The sequence below is a fragment of the Plectropomus leopardus genome, chromosome 18, assembly GCF_026936395.1.
Source record: "Plectropomus leopardus strain MGB_pleo_1.0 chromosome 18, ASM2693639v1, whole genome shotgun sequence".
NCBI classification, from domain to species: Eukaryota; Metazoa; Chordata; class Actinopteri; order Perciformes; family Serranidae; genus Plectropomus; species Plectropomus leopardus.
In genome coordinates this window covers 9,432,679-9,460,012 of record NC_142193.1, presented here as the reverse complement: position 1 = coordinate 9,460,012, position 27,334 = coordinate 9,432,679, and the positions used below count along the sequence as shown (strand labels likewise).

Here is a 27,334-nt window from a genome sequence, read left to right as displayed (position 1 = left end):
AGCATTAGCTTACTGTAATTATTCATGTCAGTGTAGGTTTGTATGTACTTTATTCCTGTCTACTGTGTCTATTTAATTTCCTTGTGAGGTTCACTCAGGTTTTATCATACTTTTATTATTTCACTAAGATCATATAATAGACCAAAGGATTTCCACACTGAAATTCTACATCCAAGAAGACAATTGCTGTCTTCAGGAAACCTGTTGTTCCACATTTTGACTGATGAGTGTTTCAGTTGAGACATCACAGATTTTTTTTTTCCTCATTTCTGACTCATTTTCTTAGATGCATTATTAATGTTGTAGCTAATATGACTATATGCTGTGAGGCAGTTTAATCTTAACAATTTGTCACATTTGGTACTCAATTTGAGCACAGTGGCATTATTTGTCATAAGCACAACAGTGAATTTCAGCGAAGGCATTATCAATAAAATGATCTGTTCTCAGGCTCCCTCTAACAACGCTCATACATACTGTATAACAACAAAATAAAGCAAGTAAAAATGAGAAGTTAAGACAAACCACTTAGTGTATAACTTATATATTTAAAAGAATTATAGGGATTAGATATATTAAAAATATAGTAAAAAATGAAACTATAGTACTGTGATAGACTGTCTAGTCTACAGTAGTGATAAAATTGATAAACTGTAGACAGGGTGTATAATTTATTTATTGATTTATTTTAAACTTTGAAAAATGACAAATCTACTTTCTTCCTTCTAATGCATTAAATTCTACTACTCGTACTAAATTGTATTTGTTTATTATTAATAATAATATTTGTTTTAGGAGTATGTTTATTTTTAAAACATGAAGTGCATTGATTCATAAAGTTCAGACTTGTCATCAAATATGAGTAAGTAACGCTGCGGCCGTTGGGGGGCGCGTTTGTCACCATTCTGGGCTTGGGTTAGTATGAGCAGATTCGATCATAATGTTTCCAACTGAAGAATTTAACTAGAAATTAATCACGGCCGATTAGTCACGCATATTTATATATATATTGCTTTAAATATATCTACGTTGGAAGTATAATAGCTTCTGTTTTTTTCTTTCTTTTTTTTTTTCTTTTTTAGAGTAACCGCGTTTGAAGAAAGTGCCGTTCAGGGATAGTGGGCTGCATTCGCATACACTGATGGAGAACAGGCGAGGCTTTCAGGTTGGTTACGCGATGGCCGTTCTTTCAACAATATAGGGATTTTAAAGCGAAAACAATGGCTTCGCCGCTCGGAGAGGCGTGTTTTTGTTTTGACTAACTACCGGAATGTTAGCGGTAACATTTTAGCTCGTCGGTTTTGCTTTAGCTCCGGGTCGGAGGTGTCCTTTTTATGTTAGAGGCTCAGTGTTTTTCTTGTTCGTCTCCCGGGCCTGGATGTAGCTGCCTACACTGTAGCGGCGGTTGCTACTTTCGGATGAGCGGGCAGTAGGTCTCGAAGAGGTGGGGTCTTAATTTAGGCGGACCGGGAGGTCAAAACAAGTCTGCACAGCTTCTAGGAGAGGTGCATAATATGAATGTCACAGATAAAATGTGATCGATGTGGGCGGAGGGGCTACAAGATCAGAGTTTGACTCCTAACTTGATGTTCTTGCTAGTTAGCATTAGCCAACGGCAGCGGTAACGTTAACTTGCCCTAGCTAAAGCGAGAAGTAATTTAACATTAGTGAACGGTATCTAACGCGAGTGCTACCGATTATGTTGCTCCTCTGTAATAGTTCGGCACCCGAATCAATATGCGTTTAACGTGAATGCTGTTTTGATGTTTGAAAACACAGTTTCTTTGCATTTTGTTGGTGCAGCTAGCATGTTGCTAACTGAACTAACTGCTCTGTGACGTAACGCTGGTCATTGTTTTGACAGCACGCAGCATCTTAGTCGAGGCTGAGAGCGTCCTTATTATCATCCTGCACGATTTAGTTTTTGCACTGCTTTGAATGTTACTGTTAACAGACAGTGGTCAGAAAAGTTAATGTTTTGCTAACTGATGTGACGCAGCTCGGGGTCATCTCTGTGTTCATAGGGCCCTGTGTTATGATCCCCAGACACTTTACATCTGTCTTCCTAGTGATTCAAAAGACATATTTTTTTTAAAATGTATCTCTCGATATAAATGTTCATCGTAAAAGATTGGTAAGGGCTATCGTTTTGTAAAAGAATGAAAGGAGGTGGCTTATTCAAGTGCAGTATAAATTGTAAAAATGTTCAGCCACTGTGGAGATATCAATGTCTTAAGTAAAAAGAATTGGCTTGCATGCCAATCTGAGGGCATAGATTTACAACCATAGCCCTGTGATTACAATTTATAATCTCAGGGAAATGTAGACTGAAAATTTGACTAAGGGAAAAATGACATGGCTGAGAACCGTTTGATAAGCCCCACTGTGTCTTATTAAGAGGATATTGAGCTTGGGAACATAGAACCCTGTGAATATAGATTTGCTCCCTGCAGCTCATCGCTCTGTTTACTATACAGTGTACCCACTGCCAGTGGCCAAATATACTTTGGCTGTGATTACTGCAGCATTTCTAATCAGTATGTATTTACTGCTTAGCTAATTTCTTAAAGATTTGCTTGTTGTTTGTTCTGAAGTGGGTTTTTCCCCAAACAGTAGCTGCTGCATTGTCTGAAATCGTGGTTGTCCTTTGACACTCAGTTGTAGGATGGATCCAGACGGTGGGGCAGATTCACAAAAAGCTGTCAGTTTGCAGTGGAAGAGCTACAAACTCGTCCAGGACCCAGCCATTCGCCGGGTTGCACAGAAAATCTACAGATATGATGGAGTGCATTTCAGTGTGCCAGTGAGTTTATTTCAATTTTTTTCCTCTGTAATATGTGTGTGTGCTTAAAACTGTGTCTTTCAACTGCAACCTTTGTAATTTAAGATAAATTAAAACTTAAATTATCCCTAGAAGAATTGTTGTGCAGCAATTGCAATATAAAATGTGAAAGAGTGCAAGTAAACAAAATACAAACAATGCAAATTAGCAGTAAGGTGCGAAAAGAAAGTGAACACATTGCCAGAAGTGCAAACACCTAATTGACAGGTTAACAGGAAGTGTCATAAAAATGAATTGCAAACAGTATGTTATATGTGAAAATATAAATGTGCCAAAAAGTAAAGAGTTAATGGTAAGGGTGATTTAAAATAAATTGATTAATGGTGAGGAGCAATCCAAATAGAGCTGCACAGGGCAGAGCTGAAAGGAGGCTGGAGCCGTCTCAGCACCCCATGCCTCTGCTGTTATTGAATTGCCACAAGAAGAAAGTAATTCTAATCTAATTTTTAAGGATTCTGGGTTTCCTCCTGTGGGTGACCTGCGGGACCCAAGACCCCGGAGACTATGGTCCAGGTATACAGAACTGTCCCTGCCAGTGCCGAAGTTTAAGGTGAGCATTGTTGGTCGACATGGATCTTACACATCCTGACAGCTTCATGTGTTTGAATGACAAGTTCTGGTCCCTGATTTTGTCATTTTTCTTCACAGCTGGATGAATTCTATGTGGGTCCCATACCCCTCAAGGAGGTGACCTTTGCTAGACTCAATGACAACATCAAGGAGCCCTTCTTGGCAGAAATGTGTGCCAAGTTTGGTGAGGTGGAGGAGATGGAGATCCTTTTTCACCCCAAGACCAGGAAGCACTTGGGCCTGGCGAGGGTGTTGTTCACCAGCACCAGGGGAGCCAAGGACACAGTCAAGCATCTACACAACACTTCTGTCATGGGTAACATCATCCATGCTCAACTGGATATAAAAGGTAAGATAAAACACCTAATCTGAGGCATTGTAAAGTATGATCTGGTTGTAAAATACAAGTTATCTCAATGATAATTCAGACGGTAATATTAGTACAGTGACAAATAAAAAGCCATCATAAACATGTAATGCATTTAAGATTTTGGTTTAAATCTGTGTTTGTGTTCATAAAAATTCACTGATATTCACTCATTTGCATACATTGATTGAACCATAAAGTCAGATCATTCCAAACCTGCACAACTGTCTAAATTTGCTTTTTATAGATAAAAGGCTAGGAATTTCTTTACCATGTACCTGAAACTGTATACACATAGGTGTTTTTTTTACATAGTAATAGACATGTGGAATCACAGGAGATATACAGTATCTGCCATCTTTTTTCATTCAAGAAAGAGCTTATGAAAAAAAACTGAAAATGTTTTTGAAATTCCTATATCTGAACCTCTTGTGTAAATTTCACCGTAATTTAGTCATTCGTTCCTCACCCCAACTTCCCAATTTCCCCGTTAACAATAATTTCTTAACAAGCTTGTGAGATCTCTTGCTAACAAAAAACCCAACAAAAACCTTACATTAGCTTGCTCATGGTGGAGACAATAATACCTAATTGACTTTGTCTGAAAAACTTAATTAGGATTATATACAGTTTATGTCTGTGGTGAGCTCATTTCACAGCCTGTATTTATTTTTCTGTGGCTTTTTTTTTTTCACCCAGGCCAGCAGAGGCAGAAGTATTATGACCTGATAGTAAACGGGTCCTACACTCCTCAGACTGTTCCCCTGGGTGGCAAGGCTTTGACAGAAAGGCTCCAGCCTCAGGCCCCAGCGCAGCCACAGCCTGACACGGTATTGTCACAGCATGAATGTCAACTTACTTCTTTAATGGTCATATAAAGTTGATATGAATATTGAATTCTGAGTGTTTCAGGAGCATGATTACTAGTGTTACCTGCACCTATTCTTGATCAGATGAAATGTTATTTTAGAGTAAGCAACAGATAGTTTCGTAATTTCTAAACTCTAATGTATGTTTTCTGCACAGTCATCTGAAATCAGGCGGAGGCTCTCCAGTGAGCTTGCAGTTTTGGCAGCAGGGGTCCAGGCCCTCACATCAGGAAGTGCCACTCCTTGCTCTGGGGATACTGGTTACAGTGACCAGCGTCTGGACACGCCCCCCTCCTCCATGTCAGGCCCCTTCACACCAGGCTCCGCTGCTTCGTCTCAGGGAGGGGGTGGAGGAACACCTTACAGCTCCAGATCTGGAACTCCTTTCTCGCAAGACTCGGGCTACAGTAGCGGCAGGTTAGTTGTTAATTTTAGGCTTACAGAGAGTTTCATGTCAACATTGTTGACTTAATGCTGTCATTATTATTCAGGTTCTTCACTCAAACATCTTTATCCATACACTATCAAGATCTCATCATTTCACAAAGTATTTATGTTGTTTATTAATCTCGATTGTATTCATAATTGCAATTATACTGCAGTGTAAAGGTAGCTATAACTCATTACACCTTATCTGTGCATTGGTGCACAACACTCATAATTCTTTTGTTGAATTCAAATTAAAAAAAGTTTGAACAGTGAACCAAAGTTTAACACCATAACAGTACAATTATTTTCTCTTTATTACGTTCTGAGCTGAAGATTCATGCAGTACAACTTACAGCAGGGCTATTTAATTACAAATTCAATTTGGCCGGATTTTAAAGTCAGTAGGCAAGACACTTTTAGCAGGGTACAGCCTATTCAGAAACTTCGAGTTTTTAAGCTTTTTGTAATGACACATTTTAAATAAATGCAAATTAAGGTAGCAAAAAATTGCAATGTTTATCATGTCACATATGAAATTAATAAGATACATTTTTCAGTCACATATCTGACCCAGGCACATAACATAATACAAGAACGAAGTTAGACAAAGAGCTATCAATACTGTCAGTGCACAGAAGAATAGCAAGTGGCAAATAACAGTAAGCAATAGCAAACTTCATCACTCTTCTAGTGTCTCCCTTCCTCCTCTCTCTCCTGACACACACACAAACACACACCTCACCTCATGATGTTTTACTTTGAGATGTTTGAAGTGTTTAATCATGTTTACAACAGCAAAGTCACTAAGCTATAAAAAAAAAATTAAAAAACTAAAACATCAGAAAGATAAATTTTATTCCTTACTTAAAAATTCTGTGTGAAGTAAATAATGGTAGTAAAGAATAAAGAACACAGACATCGGTCAGTATCAGTCAGTCCTCCTGCTCTTTGTGCTACTGTCCTCCCTCTGCTGCTGAGATGAGTCAGTATCCACAGGTATGTTGCCTCTGGGACATTTTAAAGATACGTAGTGAACTAAGCTACAGTACATACAGACAGCTTTCATTTTAGCTTGTATTATTTTTTGTTCTGGCAAAGGTTTTATTGCACTTACTTACAGTAGCAAGGGTATTGTCAACCAGAGCAATCTTCAAGTTACCTTCTTTTTGTCTGCACCGCGCCCTCTTTTTGACTTCAGTCTGAGTTGTGTGTGTGTGTGTGTGCATGTGTCGAGGAACAGCCCCTACATGCAGACAGCACCGTAATACTACGGTCTTAATTAAAGGGGCCTTTTAGTACCAGGTTTTGGTAGTCATCCTGAATCAGGCCACTTGGACGCTGCTTCTTGGATGGATGTGGCCTGTGTGCTGCCGATTGAAAAGGTCTGACTTAGGGTATTTTTGCAGAATGGACATTAAAAAGCAGTTTAAGTATATGCTTTTGATCATTCGGCTCAACTCGCAGTGTCAGCTTGAGTAATTAGTGAATTAGTAGGTGACAGGACTCTGTAGTTACATGTTTGTGATTACCAGTCATGCTTAGGCTAAGAGAATAATTTTATAATCTGCTTTATTTGTGTCTTGCAGGCATTCAGGCTATAACACTAGCACTTTGAGCAGCGGCTACCCTCCCCAGGACATGCTACCTTCCTCCTCCTCGTCCTCTGCTGTGTCATCGACTGTCGGAGGATATAAAATGTCCCGCTACTCTGAGGATGCACAGGAACCTGCAGTGTATCATCGAGGTCGCCCTATGTACCCCCCAACCACATCATACCGTCCCAATGAGCCGCCGTGCTACCCCCCATACCCCAGTGTAGGAGGTCCAGGGCCACACATTGCACACCACTCCTCAATGCCTCCGCCACCTCTTGCCGCCCAATATGATCAACCCCCAATGTCAGATCGTGATCGTGACAGAGACTCAGGGGGTCGCTATGGGGCAGCGGGGATTAGCTCCCGAAGGTCATCTTACCACCACCAGCAAGAAACAAACTCTTCCACAAAATACCATTCCCATCACTCCCATCACCACTCAGATCGCAGGGATGACAGGGGGTACCGGCGGGACAGCCTGGGCTCCCGACCGGGTGACCACAGCCACCAGAGACATCGCAACCACCACCATTCTCACAACCACCACGGCAGCAGCAGCCGTAGAAGGAGCAGCCATGACCGGGACAGGGATCGAGACAGAGATCGGGACAGAGACCGGGATAGAGACAGGGACAGAGACAGTGACTACTCCAACAGCTCTGACCCCAGATACAATTCCAATTCCTACCGCTCCTCCTCCAACAGCATGTCTCCTCCCCCCTCGTCTTACTCGGCGTACTCTTCCTCCAAAGAGCCCGCCACAGCCCCTCCTCAGGGACTGGATGCTTCCAACCGTCTTGGGGGCACAATCCTAGCAGAGAGGGGCTCCCTGCCTTCTGTAGGTGCTGACAAGGACTACCACGCTGGTCACCATAGCGCTCTGCCTCCACCTCCCCCTCCGCCGCCACCTCCCCTCCCGCCAGCCTCAGTAATAGCAGCAGCTGTAGCTGAGACATTGGGAACACTGGACTTCAATCAGGACAGTCCGGCCCGCGAGGAGCAGTGGACAAAACCCAAACGCCGTCCCAGCACCCCACCCGCACCGCCGAAGACGCCCCCACCTTCCTCACCGCCCCACCCCTCCGTTGCTTCTTCCTCTACCTCCCCTTCCTCTACCTCCCTCCCACATCATCTTCCCTCCTCCTCCAGCTCCCCACCGCCCCCTCAGCGTGACTCCTCCTCCCCAGAGCCAGATTCCACAAATGAGAGTTTACCGTTTGTCTACCACAGCAGCAGCCTTGACTCTCGTATTGAGATGCTCCTAAAGGAACAAAAGGCGAAGTTCTCTTTCCTCGCCTCTGATGAGGAAGATGAGGAAGACAGGAAAGAGGAGAAGCAGAGGGGTGTACGTGGGGACGGAGGAGAGCGAAGAGGCGGGTCAGGTGATGTAACAGGGGAGCATACGAGTGGTAATCAGGTGGGAGACAGTGGGGAGAAGGACCACAGGAGGAAAGGGGAAAGAGACAGAGATGGTCACAGAGGAAGGAAACGGGGAAAGGGGGGAGAAGGTAGGAAGAGTCCCACTGTACTTACAGCATCCATACCTTCCTCTTCCACCTACTCTTCGCACATCCTGCCCCCAGAGGAGCCCCAGCCCCAGGTTGGCCTCACTGGGACTGGAGCTTTGCAGGAGGAATCTTCACAGGCTGGATCTGCTGATACACAGAGCAGGATAGGAGCACACACACCACCATACAATGGACAGAGTCAGGTAAGATCAGTAGCACGTAATGAAGCTTCAGACTGTTGGGTCACAACTAAGGTTTCAAATTGTAAGCACTTAATCAAACAACACCAAATGCATTTTTTTCCTCAATCAAAGTTCACGTCGCAGCAACATATTGCATGTTTTCCGTCAGCATTGCATGGCCTATTGAACATAAACATGTAGAGGCCTGGACATATGAAACATGCCGAGTATAAATGAATAATGCTTCGCTTTGCCCTCTTCATTTTCCAATATCGCCACCGTGCTTTTATTCTAGATTTCGAAATGCCTGCCTTGCCGTGGATTAGTTATATTGCACTCTTTGTTTGCTAATGCTAGTCACTGAAACATGCAATCAAAATACACCATTCTACTGATAGCTACATATTATTTGAATTTCAGAAGCAGGACTTTATTTGATCAGTTAACTTTCATGTTTCAACAGATTCCTGTTGATTGTTGATTAACTGTCATCATCCCTAGTCTCAACTACATTTTGTTAAAATGTTAAATAAAAGTTGCAAGTTTTTCAGTTTGTTGCTAAATGGTACCAAACAATAACATGTTATGTAGGAGTCTTCTTATTCATTTATTTATTTGTTTTTTGTAGTGGGGCTGTAACATTGGATGAGGTGTGCAGCTTTTTGTTTTGGAAAAAGCAACCCCAAAAATAAACTGTTTCATCTATCTTGGATGAGAAAAAAATAGACATTTTTGTTAGTGGAAAGATTTTTTATTATTAGTAAGAGTGCACAACCACAAAATAATATGCCCATACAAGTGTGGAAACAAAGAACTATTTTGTGCAAGAAGAAACAACTAAAACTTAACAGTAATAAAAAAGAAAGCAAAGATTCTGGGGATTGTGGGTAAAAACTAAACACAACATGTATGTTTTTTTTTTCTTAATTGTAATTTTGCTGTGTTGTATGTTTTTGTGGTTATCTGATTAACATTCTCTCAGTACACGTCCTGATTTTGTGGTTTTGAGTCATATTTGTAAAGTGTTGATGTTGCTTAAACACTTCCCCAACTTAACTTTCTGTTTTCTTTCAGTCCTCCCCTCATTCCTCAGGGGAAGACATGGAGATCTCAGACGAGGAAGAGATGGAGACTTCCATAACAACAGTGACCACCCACCAACCCTCAGTCACCTCAGTTTCCTCACCCTCCTCATCCCAGGCTGCCATGCCTTCACAAACAACAGACCCCTCATCCTCGCCTCCACCCATCTCTGACTCTGCACAGCACTTTGGCTCCTCCATGCACCCTCCTATACCCTCCTACCCCCCTCATTTGCCACCTCCACCTCCCCCTGGTTACTCCCTCCAGCCCCCACCTCCCCCGGGGATCCCTCCCCTGCCCCACATGGAGCTGCACCCCGAGTATCCTCCCCCCATGCCCCACCACATGTATGACTATGCCACGTCCATGGAGCTGATGAACCAGTACAGCGGTGGAGCTCCTATGTCTTTCCAAATGCAGACCCACATGCTCAGTCGTCTACACCAGCTGCGCATGTCGTCATCCAACGGCACCCCGGGCCCTGGTGAGGCAGCTACTGCAGACTACACCTCCTACCATCTCCACTCTATGCCGCCACCCCACACACACCACCCGTACATGGACCAAGAGGGGAGCGGGGCAGGTGCTCATTATGACCAGGACCACCGCTACATGCCTCCTCACATGCCCTACCCTTACGCTGACCCCCACAGTACTCAAATACCACCCCCTCCACACCATGGCATCCCACCGCCCCATACTGGCTGGCCGCCACACGTCCTACCACCACACTACCCCTCTTACATGCCCCCACCTGGCTATGGCACCATGCTGCCCGGGGAGGGACACCAGTACAGGGCTCCTGGGGAGGAGATGCCTATGCTGGCTGAAAATCCACATGAAGCCACGGTGCAGATGGTCCTGGCCACTCTGATCCAGGAAATGAAAAACATCATGCAGAGGGACCTGAACCGAAAAATGGTCGAGAACGTTGCTTTTGCGACTTTTGACGAGTGGTGGGAGAGGAAAGAGACCAAAGCCAAGGTAAGGAAGATAAGTTGCATCAATGCTGCTGTGGTCCTACTTTTTAAGCTTGTTTTAGTTTGTGCTTTTGTGTCAGCAGGGTTCCTGCGGATCCTTAAAAAGTCTTAAAAGGCACTAAATTGATTCAGCTAAAAATAATGCCTTAATTGGTACTAAAAATCTTAAATCAATCTTCCAAAAGTCTTAAAACATTCAGACATTGGGAGAAGGATATTAGAAATCTTATGAATCCCACAATATTAACATCACACAGATCAGGGCAAAGGAACCAACAACACCAGTATATATTTACTGCATCCAGTCAAATAAAATATGAACAAGCTTCTCTCAGTTGTAGTTATCTTAAACTTGGTCTTAAATTTTTCTTTGAGGGGCATTAAAAAGTGTTAAATCTTACTTACCTTAAGCTGTAGGAACCTTGGTAAAAGTCAGAAATATTTTCTTTATCCACTTATTAAAAAGATATTTTGCTTTAAGCTGATTCAGTGCTCAGTTAAAAAACTATGGTCAACATATTTCTCAGTCTTAATATGCATGATTGCCACAAATTTTGCTTTTCCATTTTTCAGTTAATAATTTGATCCTTCAGATTCTCACACCCTTATTACTAACTAGGAGATGTTTTGCTTTCCAAAGCTGTCACTACTTTAACTGTTTTGTAACCGTTAAATCTCCCTTCCTCATTTTTAATAGCAGGATGACGCTGCTAACTACATCGATCATGAATCACTGTTGTACTGTGAAGTTGAAAGGGGGAATAAATCATAATCATTTTGATGTGAATGTTTTCCTCCTTTAGCCTTTCCAGACCATGGTTAGAGGGGTGTCTGGCTTACGGGATGATGAGAAAAAAGAGGAAAAGGTCAACCGTCCTCGGGAGCCTCATATGTCTCTTGTGGATTGGGCGAAAAGCGGTGGAATGGAGGGATTGTCTCTCCGAGGAGCACTACGACTGCCTTCCTTCAAGGTAAAATCACCACACTGTATCTGTGTGTGACTGTATCTACTCCTTTGACAGCTCACACTGGGATTTGCTAGATACATATGTATATGTAACACTTTCATATACACCTCTTATTACATACACACACTGGCAAGTGTCAATTTTACATTTAACAAGAAATTTATCACCATCATTGCATGCTCTCAGTTTTGACTTTGAATTTTATAAGAAGATATTGTCTCAAAGTACTTGTCCCCAATTAGGACTGTAGATACTTTTGTTCCTTGTTACACTGTTAGTCCTCTCGTCTTATTGTTCTAATATAAATATTGAACAGAGATATGTTTTTTTCTGGAATACAAAATTATGGATGAATGAATATGGCTATGTATGCTTTTTAGTACTGTTAGATTTTGTGGTATAAGCCTATGGTGGTTGTCAAAAAATAGCATTACATTTCAACTCCATCTTTTTCTATGTTTATTAATTCATAAAAAAAACTACTGCTGATGTCCTGTTATTCAGGTGAAGAGGAAAGAACCTCAGGAGCTTGAAGAGGGAGACATGAAAAGGCCGCGACCCTCGACCCCACCAGATGAGGATGACGAAGGTTTGCTGACGTGATGCTGAACATTTTAAAACAAGGGTTAATTTAGTAAGCCTGCAGCATTTAACTCAAACTGCTGTCCTTTTTCCAGCTGCTGAGGGGAGAATACCAGAGGCAAACAGACAGGGAGCAGAAAGGGACAAGAGGAGGAAAAAGAAGCCAAGAAATCGCAAACCCTGGGAGCTTGACAGCGAGGGAGAGGAAACGTCTGATGGCTCCTCAACTGAAAAGGTGTGTGCCTGTGGTTGTTTATTCAATTCAGACTTTTTGTTTGTTTTTTTGAAAGCAAAGTATAAGATGCAACATAAACCAAAGAAAAAGAAAATGTGTGCACACCTAACTTAGGTGCATAAATGCGTCATTTGGAAACCATTTTTTGAGTCAGGTGTTTTCAATAACAAGCATGCAGAGAATTACATGAAATAAATCAGAATATTTCATGTATATGACATGTCAGTGGCAAGTAATTGCATATTTCATTTGTTTTGTGTTAACAAGTTTGATGAGAATCTTGCCCTCTTTGATCGCTAGGTGGCAGCATTTCATTGTGATCTTACAACCTTTTGTTTCTGTGTAGGAGGATGAAGGGGAAAGTGAAAAGGAGTCTGATGGTAAATTAAAACATCTTATTAGCTGGTCTTAATTTCTCTGTTTACTTTAAATTAAGGCAGTAATGACACCAAATATCTTCTTTTTTTTTTTTTAATTTATTTAGACGAAGCCCTTAGTGCTGATAGTGATGATGAGAGCCTCTCCTCGTCCTCTGAGGGCTCTTCCTCCACAGCATCCTCATCCTCATCTTCCTCTGAAGATGAGGATGAGGAGGAAGGAGAGAGGGCTGAGAGTGAAGGGCCAGACACCATGGATGATTCAACCATGGACAGCACAACTGAGAAAGAAGATGACAGGTATAAAGTTTGAAATTCTGCCTTCACTTTTTGTCTTTGAATTTTTATCTGTCCTCAGAGCCACATTTTGTCAATTTTATTTAATTAAATGCACTTTTTCGTCTTGTCATCAATGCTGGCTCCAAATTTGTTTTCTTCTGTTTTTCTCAGGGAAAATAACACAGCTGCTGTTTCAAAGGCTGAGGCCAAAACAGGTCAGTCAGAAGTCCTCCTCCTCATCACTTACGAACACATAAAACATTAACACGTGCAAAAAGACAGATCATCACCATCAACCAAAGAGATTAGCCATTAAAGGAAGATCTGAGAGAAGACTTTTATTCTTGAGTTTAAAAGGGGTTTACCTACACAGCTGATCTATAGCTGTAAACATAGTGCAACATATGACAAAAGTAGGTTAAGTGTTTTGTGTTTGGATCAGTCATCTAAAGGTCTGATATTTCTTTCAGGTGAAGCCAAGGATAGCAAGCCAGATACGACAGCAGCACCTGCCAAGCGCCCTCCATCGCCCCCATACCCACGTCCTTCGTCCCCTGTTGTTCTTGTTCCCCCTCTCAAGAAGCGCAGGAAGACTGTCTCATTCTCCACCAGCGAGAACGACAGCAAAGCGCAGCTATTGCCTGGACCACTATCTCCATCTCCCTCACAACCGGCGGGTGAATCGCCTCTCGTCTCCCCCAGCAGGCCCCCAGACTCTCCCATCACTGCTTCCCCATCCCCCTCAGCTCGTCCCACCTCAGGCATCCAACTGCTCCCCTTTGCCTCCAAACCAGGTGAAGGCAACGCCCTCATTGTGCCCCCATCTGCACGAACCCAAGAGCCTGATGAGTCCAAAAAGGGACCACCTGTGTCTCCTCAGATCACCCCTGTCAAATCACCCTCAAAGCGGGGTACAGGTAAAGACTCCCCCAAATCTCCCGTCCCTCCCGTTATGGTGTGTCGCACTGTGCAGAACCTACCATTGGACCACGCCTCTATGTGCAGGATGGCCTTCGAGGAGGCCCCTCCTCCACCTCCAGTCAACAAGCGGTCCAGAGGCAGGCCTCGGACGACCAGCTTGTCTGCGTCTTCCTGTCACTCCCTTAGAGAGGAAGATGAGGATGAGGAAGAAAGTGAGCAGAGGTTGAGACTCAGGGAGCAGTTGGGCGCTTCAAGCCTCTTGCAGCTTGCCTCAGCTTCAACCACTGACCTGTCTGTGTTGGCTGACGTAGCCCTGAAAATGGACCCTGATGCTGGAGACTCAGAGGAGACGGAGACGTCTGATGAGGCAGAGGAGCAGAAGATGGAAGAGGATCTCTTCTCCCCAGAGTCACTGGCACTGGTTTTGAGCCCAGAGGGTGTAATTGTCCTTATGGAGCACAACTACTGCAAACCCCCAGTTCTCTCAGTACCATCCAGTACCAAAAGGACTTCCTCCAAACAAGACTCTGTTTTGCTCCCAACAGACCTCAACACTATCTCTGGGGTGCTTGAGGCACCAGAGGAGGTCATCGGAGAGGCGCTACCATCCAGAGGAGATACAGGAGAATATTTACCTACAACAGGAGTGCTCAGTGAGACTGAGGACAGGGGCCAGGCTGCAGTTCCATCATCAAAGAAGAAGATCATGGTGGGCAAAGGTTTGGAACTTGAACTTGAAAAGGATGCGAGCAAAAAGAGGAGAAGAAAAGACAAAGAAAACCTTGAGATTCATCACACAAAGCAAGAGAAGGAGCAGCCGGGCAAGAAACAGAGGAAGCGGAAACTAGAGGTGCGTGGGACTTCTGCTTTGTTACTGTAAACGTCTGTGGATGTCTTAACCATAAAAAGTGTGTCATAGGTAATCTGTCACAATGAACCCGTCACAAAAAATATGACTCATTATGGGTCAAATTTTAGAGTTCTGTAATGTGACACGTTATTTTCTGATGATTTCATCAGGTTTTTCATCAGACATGACTGACTTCATTTTCTCCCTGTGTCTTGTGCACACACAAAATCTGTTAGCTTTATGAAATTGGGTTTAATACAAACACATAACAATACTACAATATATCTAGATGTAATAAAAAAAGTAAAACCTTTTAAACTGGCATGACAAGATTTGTTTTGCCAGCAATGTATTCATGGTAGATTCTGGCCAGAGGATGAGCAGTCAGAGATGCGGCCCTCTGATCCTCTCCACAGTAACACTCAACAGAATCACTGAGTCCACACAGACACGTGATCCCTGAACCTTGCTGCTCGGCCACCAGAATTTGCCATGGTTATGCTTCAAATGCATACCCTAACCCTAACCCACTTGTAAGGTTGATTTGGACCGATGCAAACATTTGCTTCTAACTGAAAAGACCCTTACACGGTTTTCTGTTTTATAGTCTGTTTTTTCAATTATGTACTGGAAAACAAGCATATAGACTGAATCAGTCAGCCCCTTTTACATCGCCCAGTTTTCTGGCATCCTCTGAGCAAAGTCAGACTCGTTCTGAGGTGTCTCTTCAGTTGTGGTCAATTTAGGCCGTGTCTACAGGTGTGAAGATATTTTTGACAACATATATTTCCTTCCACTTTTTGGCCTCTTGTCTACATCTGGTTTTGGTGAATCAAAGTCATATAAGGTCAAACTGTGAATAACTCAGTGAACAAACTGTCTAATAAGTATGTGCCCTGTCATGTGACCATGTCCATGCGACTACTTGTGTGCAAAATGTAAAGGTGTCAGTGTCAAATAGACTATAAACTAAAAGGCAGCAAAGAATAATTTCTTCACTAGAGTCTGTACCTTTGAAACTGAACTACGCATGTGAACACACAGCCTCGGTGCTTGTCCATAGTTGTGTTTGTTTACAGTTTATTTGTCGTAATATTCCTCTTCCTCTGTGCAGGACTCTGAGGAAGATGTGGACGTGGAGGAGCTTGAGTCCGGCGAATTGTCCAGCTCAGATACAGAGGACGAGATGGTTGAGGATTTGAGGAAGAGTGAACGGCTCTTTCTGCAGGAGGCTGGGGTAACGTCGTCCCAGCGCTGGCCAAAGCCTGTCACAACACCCGAGCCACCAGCCATCAAGTTTGAGAACCGTAGCGAATTTGAGCAGATGACCATCCTGTATGACATCTGGAACTCAGGTCTGGACAGCGAAGACTTAGGTTTGCTGAAGAAGACTTATGAGAAGCTGCTACAGGACGACCACAGCTCTGACTGGCTCAATGATACACACTGGGTCAGCCATACAAATATCCTTATCAGTGACTCCTGCATTAAATATGTGTTTGCGATTGCTATGGAGATGAACTCAAGTTACCAATGTCCAAACAATCTTTTCCTGTTTCATTCAATAAGTCGCCGACATTTTTTAAATGGTTGAAATGTGTGATGTCTTCATATCACTGTGTGGTTTCCTGCTATTGTCCTTGACCTTTGAGCTTCACTAACCAATTTGCCAAACCCTCGGCGAAAGAAGAAGAATGCAGGTGGACAGCTTCGTGAGCATGTGACCGGTTGTGCCAGAAGTGAGGGCTACTACGCCATCAGCCGCAAGGAGAAGGACGTCTACCTGGACTTGGACCTGCCCGAGCAGGTCATACGGGAGGTGGAGAATGTCGACATCTCGGTAAGCATTCTCTCAATTTCCTTTGACTCTGTGATCCTTCTGTTTCTTCAGTAACAGCAAACATATTGTTTTTCCTTGCTGCCACTCTGGTGGGACAGTCTGTTTTTGTCAAAAACAGACATGAACTTGAATCGGTTGTTAATAAGCTAGCAATTGAGAAACAAAGTTAAAATAGAGAAAATACAATAGAAAATGTTTAAAACAATGCAAGAATAGTCTTAACTATAAAGGAAAGCTTAACAAAGACTGCTCTTTTTTTATTTGGTCAGTCCATTTTTTACAAATAAATCTGCAGACATCGTCAGGCTGAGGTATTTGGACTCAGCTTGTTGAGTTAATGTTTATTCACCATAAATCGTGGTAATGTTGGTTAATAAATGAAAGCCCACTGAATCAGACTGTAGTGAGATGTGATAAAAATGATTGTTGGTTCCAGATGACCATGCTGTGGAAAGTATTATGTTGTCCAGCTCCGCGCTGGTTCTGTAAACAAACTTCAGGGGGTCTGTTAGCTGCTGAATGTGGTCATTGTGGATGGTTAATATGACACTTGATAATACGCCTTGGGAACTTCAGTTGGCAGGGATGTAAATAAGTGTAACTGGCACTCAGTCATTTGGCTCAGATTAACTGGAAAATTTGGGGACTGGGATAATGAGATTATTTCCAAAGGGGAGAGATAGATGTTGTTGGATTTAGGGAACAATGATAAGGCTGACAGCCAGTCAGCCCAAAGCCACATAACTTTTCCATTTGTGTTGTCAAGTTTTGGATTTTTCGAGGCAAAGTCACTTATAGTTTAACAAAGCAAGTTTTGTAAGATACAAAACGACTTTAAATCTTGAGCCTTACTCTGAAGGTGTTACATCACAAATACTTTTTCCAGAATCGAATAATAGCAACTTTCTGAAATGGCACTTGAGTTTACACAGTCTCTGCTGAGGTAGATGGAGATTTGACCACTGTGCAACCCTTAAATGCTGTTTTTTTAAAGATAAATCAGGTTCTACACTTTGTTAGTAAAACCAGTAGTACACTATCTAGGATTTATTTTTTTAGTTTTAAGTTTAATTGTAGCCTCCGATTAAATCCTGTTTTGTGAAGCACCTAGTTCTGCATCTCTGCAAGAAAGATGCTGAACTAATAATGTTATTTTTTCTAAAGATAAAGTGTGACCTTAAATAAAAGGATTAAAACCCTGTTTGCGCAAATTTTACAATCAAATACAAAATAAATTGATGTGCGACACATGGACTGGTAAAGGTTCGTTTTGTGAGACAGATGGCTGACAGATGTCTTGTGCTCTGACAACAGCTTAAAGAGCACATGGGCCTTTATTTGCTGGAGAGCTCTTGCTTACAAAATTAAATAATGGTTGTTAACATTGTTCCAACTAATTTCACAAAACATTTACCTGTACATTTGTTTTGGCAAAATTGAAGATAGACTGTAGGGTTATGAAACTTTCAGTATCTCAGGGAACAGTTTAATTTCAAAATTGACTCTATATTTAAAAAATTACAAAATCAATTCAAAAATTGATTCTCAAATCAGTACATAGGGGTGCTAAATTTAAGACCAACTCCAGTCCACTGTGCGCTAAAAAATGCAGCGTTAAAGATAATGGCATGAAAGCAGAGTAAAGTGTGTACCAATGTGGAGTTTTTATGCCAATCACTTTAATACTACACCACTTTTTCAATAATTAATAGTACATGATTGTATGATATTGTTATTTGTATAGTGCTTTTAAAGGTACTCAGAGGCACTTTACATGGTTATAAAACAAGTAACAAACAGTAAAAGACGTAACAATATAAAAACAAAAGCAGATTGTGGGCACACACCACCACTCCCTCCTGACGCTGCATTTAATTTACAGCCTCTCTGAATGTAGTCATTTTCAGCGATTTTGCTAATTTTAGTATGAGATTTCTCAAGAAAAAAAATCTGCTCCTCCGGTATAAGTGAGAGAAGTGAGGTATACTAGTGGGTAACATCAGGAGTTACAGTCTCCGTACAACATCAGATTGTTGTTAGGGGACGTAGGAACATTTGACGCTGGTGTGAGGGGAAAATCGGCATAAAGTTTTGTTGGCTTTCTGTGCAACGCCTGAATTCCCCAGTAATGTGTTTTCCATTCTGGCCTTGTGCTTTGCCTCATTGTCACCATGGAGAAAATATTTTTTTATATTCAGGACAAACACAGTTCAGATTTTTCATTACCTGTGGTTTATTGTTTTGATGTAGCCCTTAGGGTTTGCAGAGACACGGTATTACTAACATCTCAAAAAATGAAATGCAACCACATCAGACGGCATCTCTGATGTCCTGTTCAAAGTAGCCCAGCACCTGTCTCAGGTGCTCAGTGATGTGGTTTGGTCTGACTGTGGAGGAGTTAATAATGGGTATGTTTTCAAAGCACAGACTGGTTATGCTCTTCAGAAAGGGTAAAGATGACATTTCTGTGGTAAGCACTCAGTCTTTTTTTAGTCATACAGCTGTCCAGTTTGAAAATACTGAAGTTTGAATGACACCACCCTTTTCTTCGGTAATTCAAGTTATTATTTCAACACTTTGTATAAAGAATGCTGCCTCAGCTATTGAAAAAGCTGAATACACAAAAAGCAAAAACAAGTACCAGTGTTAATTGTGTGGTTGGATGGTTTTAGCCATGTGTACACAAAGTGCAAGCAGACACAGACTGCTGGTATGTAATAAAATCTACACATTTAATCCATATTTGTAAAGAAATAAAATGGACTTAGGGTTATAATGGTTATTAAGGATATAAGGATTAACTTTTCATTATTAAAAACAAGGCATGAGCTAGACAGACAGCCTTGTTAACTCCTCGGAAATAACTCAGAAAAACTGTGGTAGTTCCTGCTACAGTCTGTGTCACATTTTGCCGTGATGATACACACAGACTCACAAGGTGAAAACAAAACCAGCCGCCGCAAGGTCAACACGACTGGTATCAGGTTTCAAAATAAAGACAGAGCTTCAATGTTTGGTAACGCGGTTCTTTAGACACTTCATCTAACAGAATCAGTGTCATCTTTTAAGTCACTTCTAAAACATTCACACATTACATTTTGGGCTTTCTGATTTTGTCGTAGGTTTTACATGTGTCCTGCAGCTGTGCTGTTGAAAGCTTCAACCTTTTATTCCATTTTTAACTTTTCCATCTTGATTTGGGTTGTTGATTTTTTTGTATTTTTTTTTTTTTATTATTAAAGTATCTTTCATTAAAAGACAGCTTACAATAATTGCTGATATCCTGTATATGAAACACAGAACTCACATCCTGCTGGTTGTGTAATGCATCATAGTGGATTAAATGTTAAGTCTACTTTATTGAAATAGAAGAGAAACTTGCTTCACCCCTCTTTTGTTACCATGTACTCACAGCCTTATCCGACTTCTTCCATAGTGACGCTGTTCCCTAGTTCAAGGCCAAATGATAAATGACGTCTGTGACATTGACCCCTGCCCTGTTAAAAGGTCATGCTATCTGTTTCCTGACAGGGAGCTAACCGGGTATTGTCAGAGAGACGCTCAGAGCAGCGCCGCCTCCTCACCGTCATCGGCGCTACAGCTGTCATGGACTCTGACCTGCTCAAACTCAACCAGCTTAAGGTATGGACAGTTACAGCCTTAGGTTTGTCATGAACAGTTCCTTCTGACAGTTTTGATTAAATGTATCAAGCAGCTGCTCTACAAAGTAAACATTATGTAAGGGAATGAGTTTTTGGCGTGCCCCCAATATTGATATCACAGTGTGCCACACAGGTGGTGATCAAAGGTTACTCTAAACACATGAAAAACATGTTTGTGGCCATAACTCAAGAATTCACATGCTATTAGGACATAGCATTTCGCACAAATGTATAAATAGATAAAATTATGAAGTGATGACATTTCATTACTATCTCCTCCAGCTGCGATGATAACATTCAGTTTTTTAACACAGCAAACCCACAGCGGGTGGAGCCACATAAGTGCAACCAACAGGAACCCCACCCTATATACTGTATATTTATATATATATATAAGGTTGCCTCTGTGTAGTTATGTGATTCCATGTACAATTTAGGAAAAGTATTTTGCTTTTCAGCTTGTTGCTCTGTGTGTAATACAGAGAAAACATTGAAAATAGGAGCAAATTCTACCCCAGCTTTGGCGAACTCTGACAACTTTAAAGCCATAATAAGGACTAACTGCTTGTGTGTTTTATGTGTGTAGTTTAATGACCAGTTTCGAGCTTTTTTTTTTTAACAAAAAAAAAAAAACAGAAGATGGACCTGGTGATGTTAAGAGGTGCTGTATTCAGTGAAGTCACTCACTTTCACATGTTTGAGTCATGGATGTATCAGTAATAAGCTCTCCCGCTGGGAAGGCATTAATCCATCAACACCTGTCTGTTGTCCTGCTTCCAAGGTTAAACATGTCGCAGCTAACTGTGTGTTAAACACACACAGGAAAGGAAGCCAGTCTTGACATTCACCAGCAACACCCTAAAAAGGGTGGTGGTCAAGTCTTTGGGTGGTGGCCACTTTGCACTGGAAGTGTGATAAATGCAGAGTTAGAATTCACTAACCATGTCTACACCTAAATCTACATTTTCTGCTTACATGCACCAGGCTCAGACTTCATGAAAACTCAAAGCGGCATGCTTTGTAATTATTTTTTTAGACTTTTGTTATAATGAGTCTTGTCTGTCCTTATGCAGTTCCGCAAGAAGAGGCTTCGTTTTGGACGCAGCAGGATCCACGAGTGGGGCCTGTTCGCCATGGAGCCCATTGCTGCTGATGAGATGGTCATTGAGTATGTGGGTCAGAACATCAGACAGGTACTGCCTCCAGTCTGTGTTGAGCCAGTGATGAGTTTAAAGCAGAACTTCCAGACATCCCATGCAGTCATGATATTGTCCGATTATTATCTAGTTCATGCAGTAACTATACAGTTAAAACTACAAATTATTTAAAAAAAAAAAATCTGTTAGCGTTCCCATAACAAGGTTACATTATTTAATTACTGGCACATTATGAAAATCTGTAAATATGGTGGTAAATGAAATGCTTCTCACGCACTCTTTTGAACACCAGCAAATATTTGTGTGTGTGCCCAGATGGTGGCTGACAATCGAGAGAAGCGGTATGCACAGCAGGGCATCGGGAGCAGCTACTTGTTCAGAGTGGACCATGACACGATTATAGATGCCACCAAGTGTGGTAACCTGGCCCGATTCATCAACCACTGCTGCACTGTGAGTCTAAACACCCTGAAAACACTCACGGTCTTTTTTAAATGTTGGTCACAGCTAACCGCTTGTTAGATATGACTAATTTGTCCAAATTTATTTCTAGAGCTGTTGCTCATCAGTCTCTTGTTGCTCTGTTCCTCCAGCCAAACTGCTACGCCAAGGTTATCACCATAGAGTCCCAGAAAAAGATTGTGATCTACTCGAAGCAGGCCATCGCCGTCAACGAAGAGATCACCTACGACTACAAATTCCCCTTAGAGGAGAACAAGATTCCTTGCCTGTGTGGAACAGAGAACTGCCGTGGGACACTAAACTAGTGGACGCGCTTTTCTCCCTCACTTGCCAACGGTCAGCCAGATCTGGACGCCTGCCTGGTTCACCTGTGTCAGAGTGTACCTCCAAACAAAGCCACCCTTTCAACCCCCTCCCCTGTCCTCACGATACCCAGGAAACAGAGACACACACACTTGCACTTTTCATGCACACTTTTCATTCACTTGGCAGTCTCACCAGCCAGTGCGTGAGGGGTTTGTGTCACCTGGCATGTGAATACAGTGAGGGTGGGGGCGCTGCTTTGGAATTAGCTCTCCTGCGGCAGTATTGTTGGACTCCTTTGGGTAAAATGTTTCAAGGCAATCCGTGCAGCCAGGCTTGAAAGGTCTTTCTTTTTTCCCCGCGAATATCCGTTTAAAGGAAGGCAATAAAAATGAAAAAGAACACCAGTATTTTACATCTACTCCGGCTCACATAAACAGCCTGGATCACTTCTCCAGTTTCAGATCCCTCCCCTGCACCCACCCATCCTCACAGATTCGCACACAGACGCACAGGAATATCTGACAAATTCAGGGTTTTTAAAAAAAAAAAAGCGCTTGTTAAGGGCGCACTTTTAAGATGACAAACTTCAATCAATTTGGTCTTCAGTTATGCAAGATTTCAAAGTGTGAAGATTGTTTTGGAGCTTTTTTAATTTCATTTCATAGTATTATATAATAATATTACTATTGCTGTTATTAATGGTATTGTTATTTAGTTGCATTAGCTGTAAGTATCTTACAGTGAGCTTCAGTGTACCCAACCACTGTCCTTAGTGGCTTGTGATTCACCAGCCCCATAAAATTGTCATATCTTTCCTCTCCACTGTGCGTTACTCTCCCGATTCGCCACAACTTTCTGTCTGGATGAGAGTAAAGTCCTTTTGAGCTCTTGTTTTTAACCCACACAGAAAATCTGTCAGTTAAGTTTTAGTTAAAAGTGTGTTTTATTTTTACATGGCTGCTGAATTTTTGTCTGCAGGATCAGCACAATGGAGAATTGGCCTATTTTTTTTTATGTTTGTTTTTTTTCTTTTTCCCTTGAAGTTAAAGCTAACAAAAGGTCTATGAGGTTGTTACATGTTTGGTAGGATCTTTCTGTTGGTTTGTCTGTTTAGTACCTTGAAAACAAATGTTGATTCCTGTTTCAACCATCGCAAACAAGTTTTTCTTTCTTCAGATTTTATAGCAATGATTACCACCAAACTCAAGCAAGTCATAGTTCAAGTATGTAGTCAGTGTTTAACTCAGTCAATCTGTGTGCTACACATGTTTTTAAGAGGCACATTTATTTGATTCGGTCAGGTCTCTTCAAAGATTTAGTTTTGTAACGTTACTTTTTCCCCTGTTTTGTGGGCCTTTCAGAATGCATCAGTAGGTCTATGTATTTTGTTTGAAAGCGTGGAGTCATTCACCCCTTATAAAACGTCCCTCCCTGTAAAATTTTAATTCGCTAAACGCAAAGAAGTGTCCTGCTTACAGTCTGTTGCAGTGTAGATGGGTGGAAGGTATATATAAATTCGCAGGTTTGTGACACTGCAGACAGCAGGATGTACGTATATGGCCCTTGTGTTGTGTCTCTGTTTTTCATATGGCTATCGCCGTCCAAAGTTTAACTTTTATTTTGAACTTTTAACTAGTAAAAGACTCTTTTATTTAGTTTCCTCCCAAACAGGAAAATGTGTAAGATATTTCTTGTTGCAATGAAAGCCTTTCAGTACAAACCAACTCTCTTTACTACAGGACAAAAAGATGAAAGGAAAAAAAAATCAAAGAAGTACATGTAAATATTGTAGAGGTGTTTGTTTCTCGTAGAAACACACTGATTTCAAGCTGTAAATATGTTGTTCCTTTTCCTCTCTCCATGAGGAGGAAACATGTACATACCTTCCATTCATTTATTTTTTATTGTTTTTCCTTTTAATTTGATGATTATTTTAATATTATTTGCAATATTTCTCTTGTATTAATGCGTTGGACCCTTTATTAATGGTGCATTAAAATATTTTTTAAACAAATGAAACCTCAGCTTTTTCAACAATTTTGTGTCTTACTGCTGTTAGGAGCTTTGAGGTGCAGCCAGTGTGTTGGGATTATGTAGACAAATATTAGTGACAGCCAGCTGAAGTTTTTTACATCCTGGATATAAGGTTCATATAAATAACCACCTGATAAAATGTTTACAGGAAGTTGCTTGCATAGTGGAAACTACACAGTCCCATTTCCTCCTTGACAGAGCTGAAATCAGACCGTACATGCACCTGCAACTCTGATATTTCCTGTTTAGAGCAATGAGAGAGGAAGCGCTGAAATCTGGCCGGTAAAGACTAGATTTCACAAGTCACGAGATGACGATAGGAAAGGGAGATATGGAAAGCTTAGTGCGCAGATGGTGACCTGAGTTTAGAAAAAAAATCTCAGCACATCTGGTTGACAAACATCTGGCAAGCTATCGCCCTGTTTGACAAAAACCATTCTGTTAAAACAGACTGGACCTTTTTTTTAATGTGCACTTTTTATCGGAACTGAGCTGACAAAAATAGCAGTTTGCTTTTTTTAGTCTGTACTATGTTTATTGGCTTTTTTAAATCAATTTTTAATAAACAGAACAAACATTAATAAAAAAAAACACTTCCTTCCATCAACAGTAACATCATTCTCAGAAAAAGAGAAAATGAATAAACAAAATTTAAAGTAAATGTAAAGTCATTGTAGATAAAGGGGAAGGAAAAACAAAACAAATAAAAAATCAGGAAACATAGATATACAGGAAACAAAAAGATGATACCAAATTCAAAGTGATTCAGCAATTCAGTCATCATCCTGTTGTCACCCTTTCATTATTCCACCTGTAGTAGAAATTACAAGCTACCACCACGCTGGTCACAGACATCTACCCAAGTATTCATAAAATACACATGAATAAATAAATAAGGCAGGTGTCCACATCTAGTAAAATATCTTCAACATTATTTCAAATTCCCACATACAGACAGACAGTACCAATTTCCTTGTTGCGTTTACTGCAGTTGTCGGGGATGATGTTATTTTTTCCTGAGCAGCCATTTATAGTCCATCAGTTTTAGTCTGGTATTTGGGGTTCAGGCCTGAAGACATTCGACCCTCAGTCCTACACAGAGATGCCAAAAGATTGTTCGTCCATGCAGCTAAATACAAAGTGAATTTTCTTTCGAGCCTGCTAATTATATGGATGGCTTCACTTGTTGCTTGGAAACAACTTGGCTCCATGTTGACTTCCTGACAGCTGATGTGTTTTTATAAACACTGCAAAGCATTCCAACAGGAAATGCAAAGAGACCTACTTAAAACGTTTATGTTGTCAAGTTAAAAATGTCCTATGTTGTAAACAATGAACAGCTGATGTCTGTCATGTAAGTGATTTAAAGCACTTCATCTTCTTTGTGGTAAAATATAAATTTCCCTCTGATTTACAAGAAAGCTGGCTGAAACTGGAACCACGGGATGTTGCTTGTCAGCGTTTAAGTCACATTGAAAGCATAGTGCTCCACAGTTAAACAAGGCATTGTCTTGGCATTGTCTTGGCTGCCACTCCTGTAGCAGGAGTGGCAGCAGTAGTTCCAAAATACTTTATAAAATACCTTTGAACTACTACATTAAAACACTGACCATATATAGTGCAATATTGTTCTATGAAACCTCACCTGGGAGGTCTGATTTCATGCAGAATGAATTACAGACATTTTTAAAGTTTTAGATTATAGAAACATTTCATCAATTGCAGGGAATCTACACTAATTTTATACATGCAAAGTATGATAGAGTACATATCTTAGGGAGCATTACTGCACATATGAAGTTGTATAAAGCTGTTTGTGCCTCCAGAAGGAGCTTCATAAAGTCTGGCAAACTGATAAAGATTCTTTTTATGTGACACAGAAAAAACAAGAACTGCCCTTTGACCAGCCTTCCTCAGTTAACCTGTGACCTCCAGATGATGGCGTTTAATGGCCTTGGCTGTGAATGAGGTACACCTCAAGACCGTAACGTAATCCACTGGTATATATTGAGTTATATCAGGACGTGCATCAGTAAATTTAGTGGATTATTAAACTGCCAAAACCAAAGACTGACATCAGTCTTTTTGGTGTACATGGTGAAACTCAGTGGTCAATTATTGATTTTTCTGCACAGACTGGCAAACGTTGCTGTTTTCAGACGCTGTGTTTTCACAAACATGTTGCTTTTAAATATCTGAACATCTTTTCCCTTAAATTTATGTATGAATATGTGCCAAATTGGGCATGGCTAATGCTCCAATTGTATTATTTTATGTTAAATCTTTCATAACATACAGTGTTTTAACACTATGGAGCTCCTGACGTTCCAACGGATGATACTGATTTGTGAGGACATTTTGCAAAGCAACCATGTGCAAACAAAATCTATGGTGCGCAGACAATTTCAAATTTTGGTTTCCACATAAAACCAACTTGTTCATACAATGTATGGATCTTGTTTTCATTAGATACTAACTCATCACAATATAGTATTTGGTTTACACAAGTTAATGTAATTAAGAGGCAATTCAGAAACACGCTATTGGCTTTGTAAAACTGACAGTGTGTTCGGTCACTTGGAGTGGGCTCAGCAGTTACACCACTGCAAATACAGTTTCAAGTGCATACCAACCTCATATGCACAACCTCTATTATTAGCTCATTAACACGGTGCCTGTGCAAATAAATCCACTCCTTTAACCCAGTAATAGTTGCTTGGTCATATAACCTTTAGGTTGCCAGTTTGTGAAAAATCCAGTTTTATCATATTGAAAAAGTCTGCAGACAACATGCATCTATTTATTAACCACGTATAATACTTGATATTATAATACATAGACCCCCATTTAATACGATTTCACATCATGGACTTCCATCTGAAAATGTTTTGCTTATAAAGTATGATTTCCACTGAAATTCAAGAGCAGTTAGCTACAAGTGAGGACATAATAAAATAGTCACTCTTATGACTCCAACTCACATAGGGTTCACTTCTAAAAATGAAAAAAACAATTCCCTACTTTTCTGAGGACCCCTGGAGCTCCCTCAAGGATCCTTGGTTGAGAAACATTGATTTGTAATAATGCAGACTTTGTGCCGAAGTACAAAGTGAATTCCCATGGGAATATTTTAGCTGATTACTAGCATTTATAATGTATCAAATCATATTATTTACTAATAATAAAGCCAGTAGATATAAAATATAAGTCATTTCTAAAGTATGTAGAGCCTGTTT

General features: G+C 41.0%; 1 protein-coding gene across 3 annotated transcripts; it reads left to right on the top strand.

Annotated features, from left to right (window-relative positions):
- Positions 1-1,142: 1,142 nt before the first annotated feature.
- Positions 1,143-24,083, top strand: setd1a (SET domain containing 1A, histone lysine methyltransferase). Of its 3 annotated transcripts, none has more exons than XM_042504272.2 (21): positions 1,143-1,165; positions 2,659-2,803; positions 3,294-3,392; positions 3,491-3,761; positions 4,479-4,609; positions 4,806-5,065; positions 6,664-8,383; positions 9,437-10,429; positions 11,229-11,396; positions 11,898-11,982; positions 12,071-12,210; positions 12,557-12,590; positions 12,695-12,887; positions 13,038-13,081; positions 13,337-14,637; positions 15,752-16,100; positions 16,296-16,477; positions 20,009-20,119; positions 21,213-21,332; positions 21,612-21,749; positions 21,890-24,083. In XM_042504272.2, the coding sequence occupies exons 2-21, from the start codon at positions 2,666-2,668 to the stop codon at positions 22,061-22,063; spliced, it is 6,651 nt and encodes a 2,216-aa protein (XP_042360206.1). In that variant the 5' UTR covers positions 1,143-1,165; positions 2,659-2,665; the 3' UTR covers positions 22,064-24,083. The 3 variants fall into 3 exon arrangements, with proteins under 3 accessions (XP_042360206.1, XP_042360205.1, XP_087947437.1); XM_042504271.2 differs by lacking the exon at positions 1,143-1,165 and adding an exon at positions 1,172-1,444; XM_088091311.1 differs by lacking the exon at positions 1,143-1,165 and adding an exon at positions 1,484-1,505.
- Positions 24,084-27,334: the final 3,251 nt, after the last annotated feature.

Excerpts from the sequence above, each read along its gene's own strand:
- setd1a (XM_042504272.2), top strand. The coding sequence starts at position 2,666 with ATGGATCCAGACGGTGGGGCAGATTCACAAAAAGCTGTCAGTTTGCAG. Across the intron at positions 3,762-4,478 it reads TGCTCAACTGGATATAAAAG|GCCAGCAGAGGCAGAAGTAT; the intron begins GTAAGATAAAAC and ends TTTTTCACCCAG. Across the intron at positions 12,211-12,556 it reads ATGGCTCCTCAACTGAAAAG|GAGGATGAAGGGGAAAGTGA; the intron begins GTGTGTGCCTGT and ends GTTTCTGTGTAG.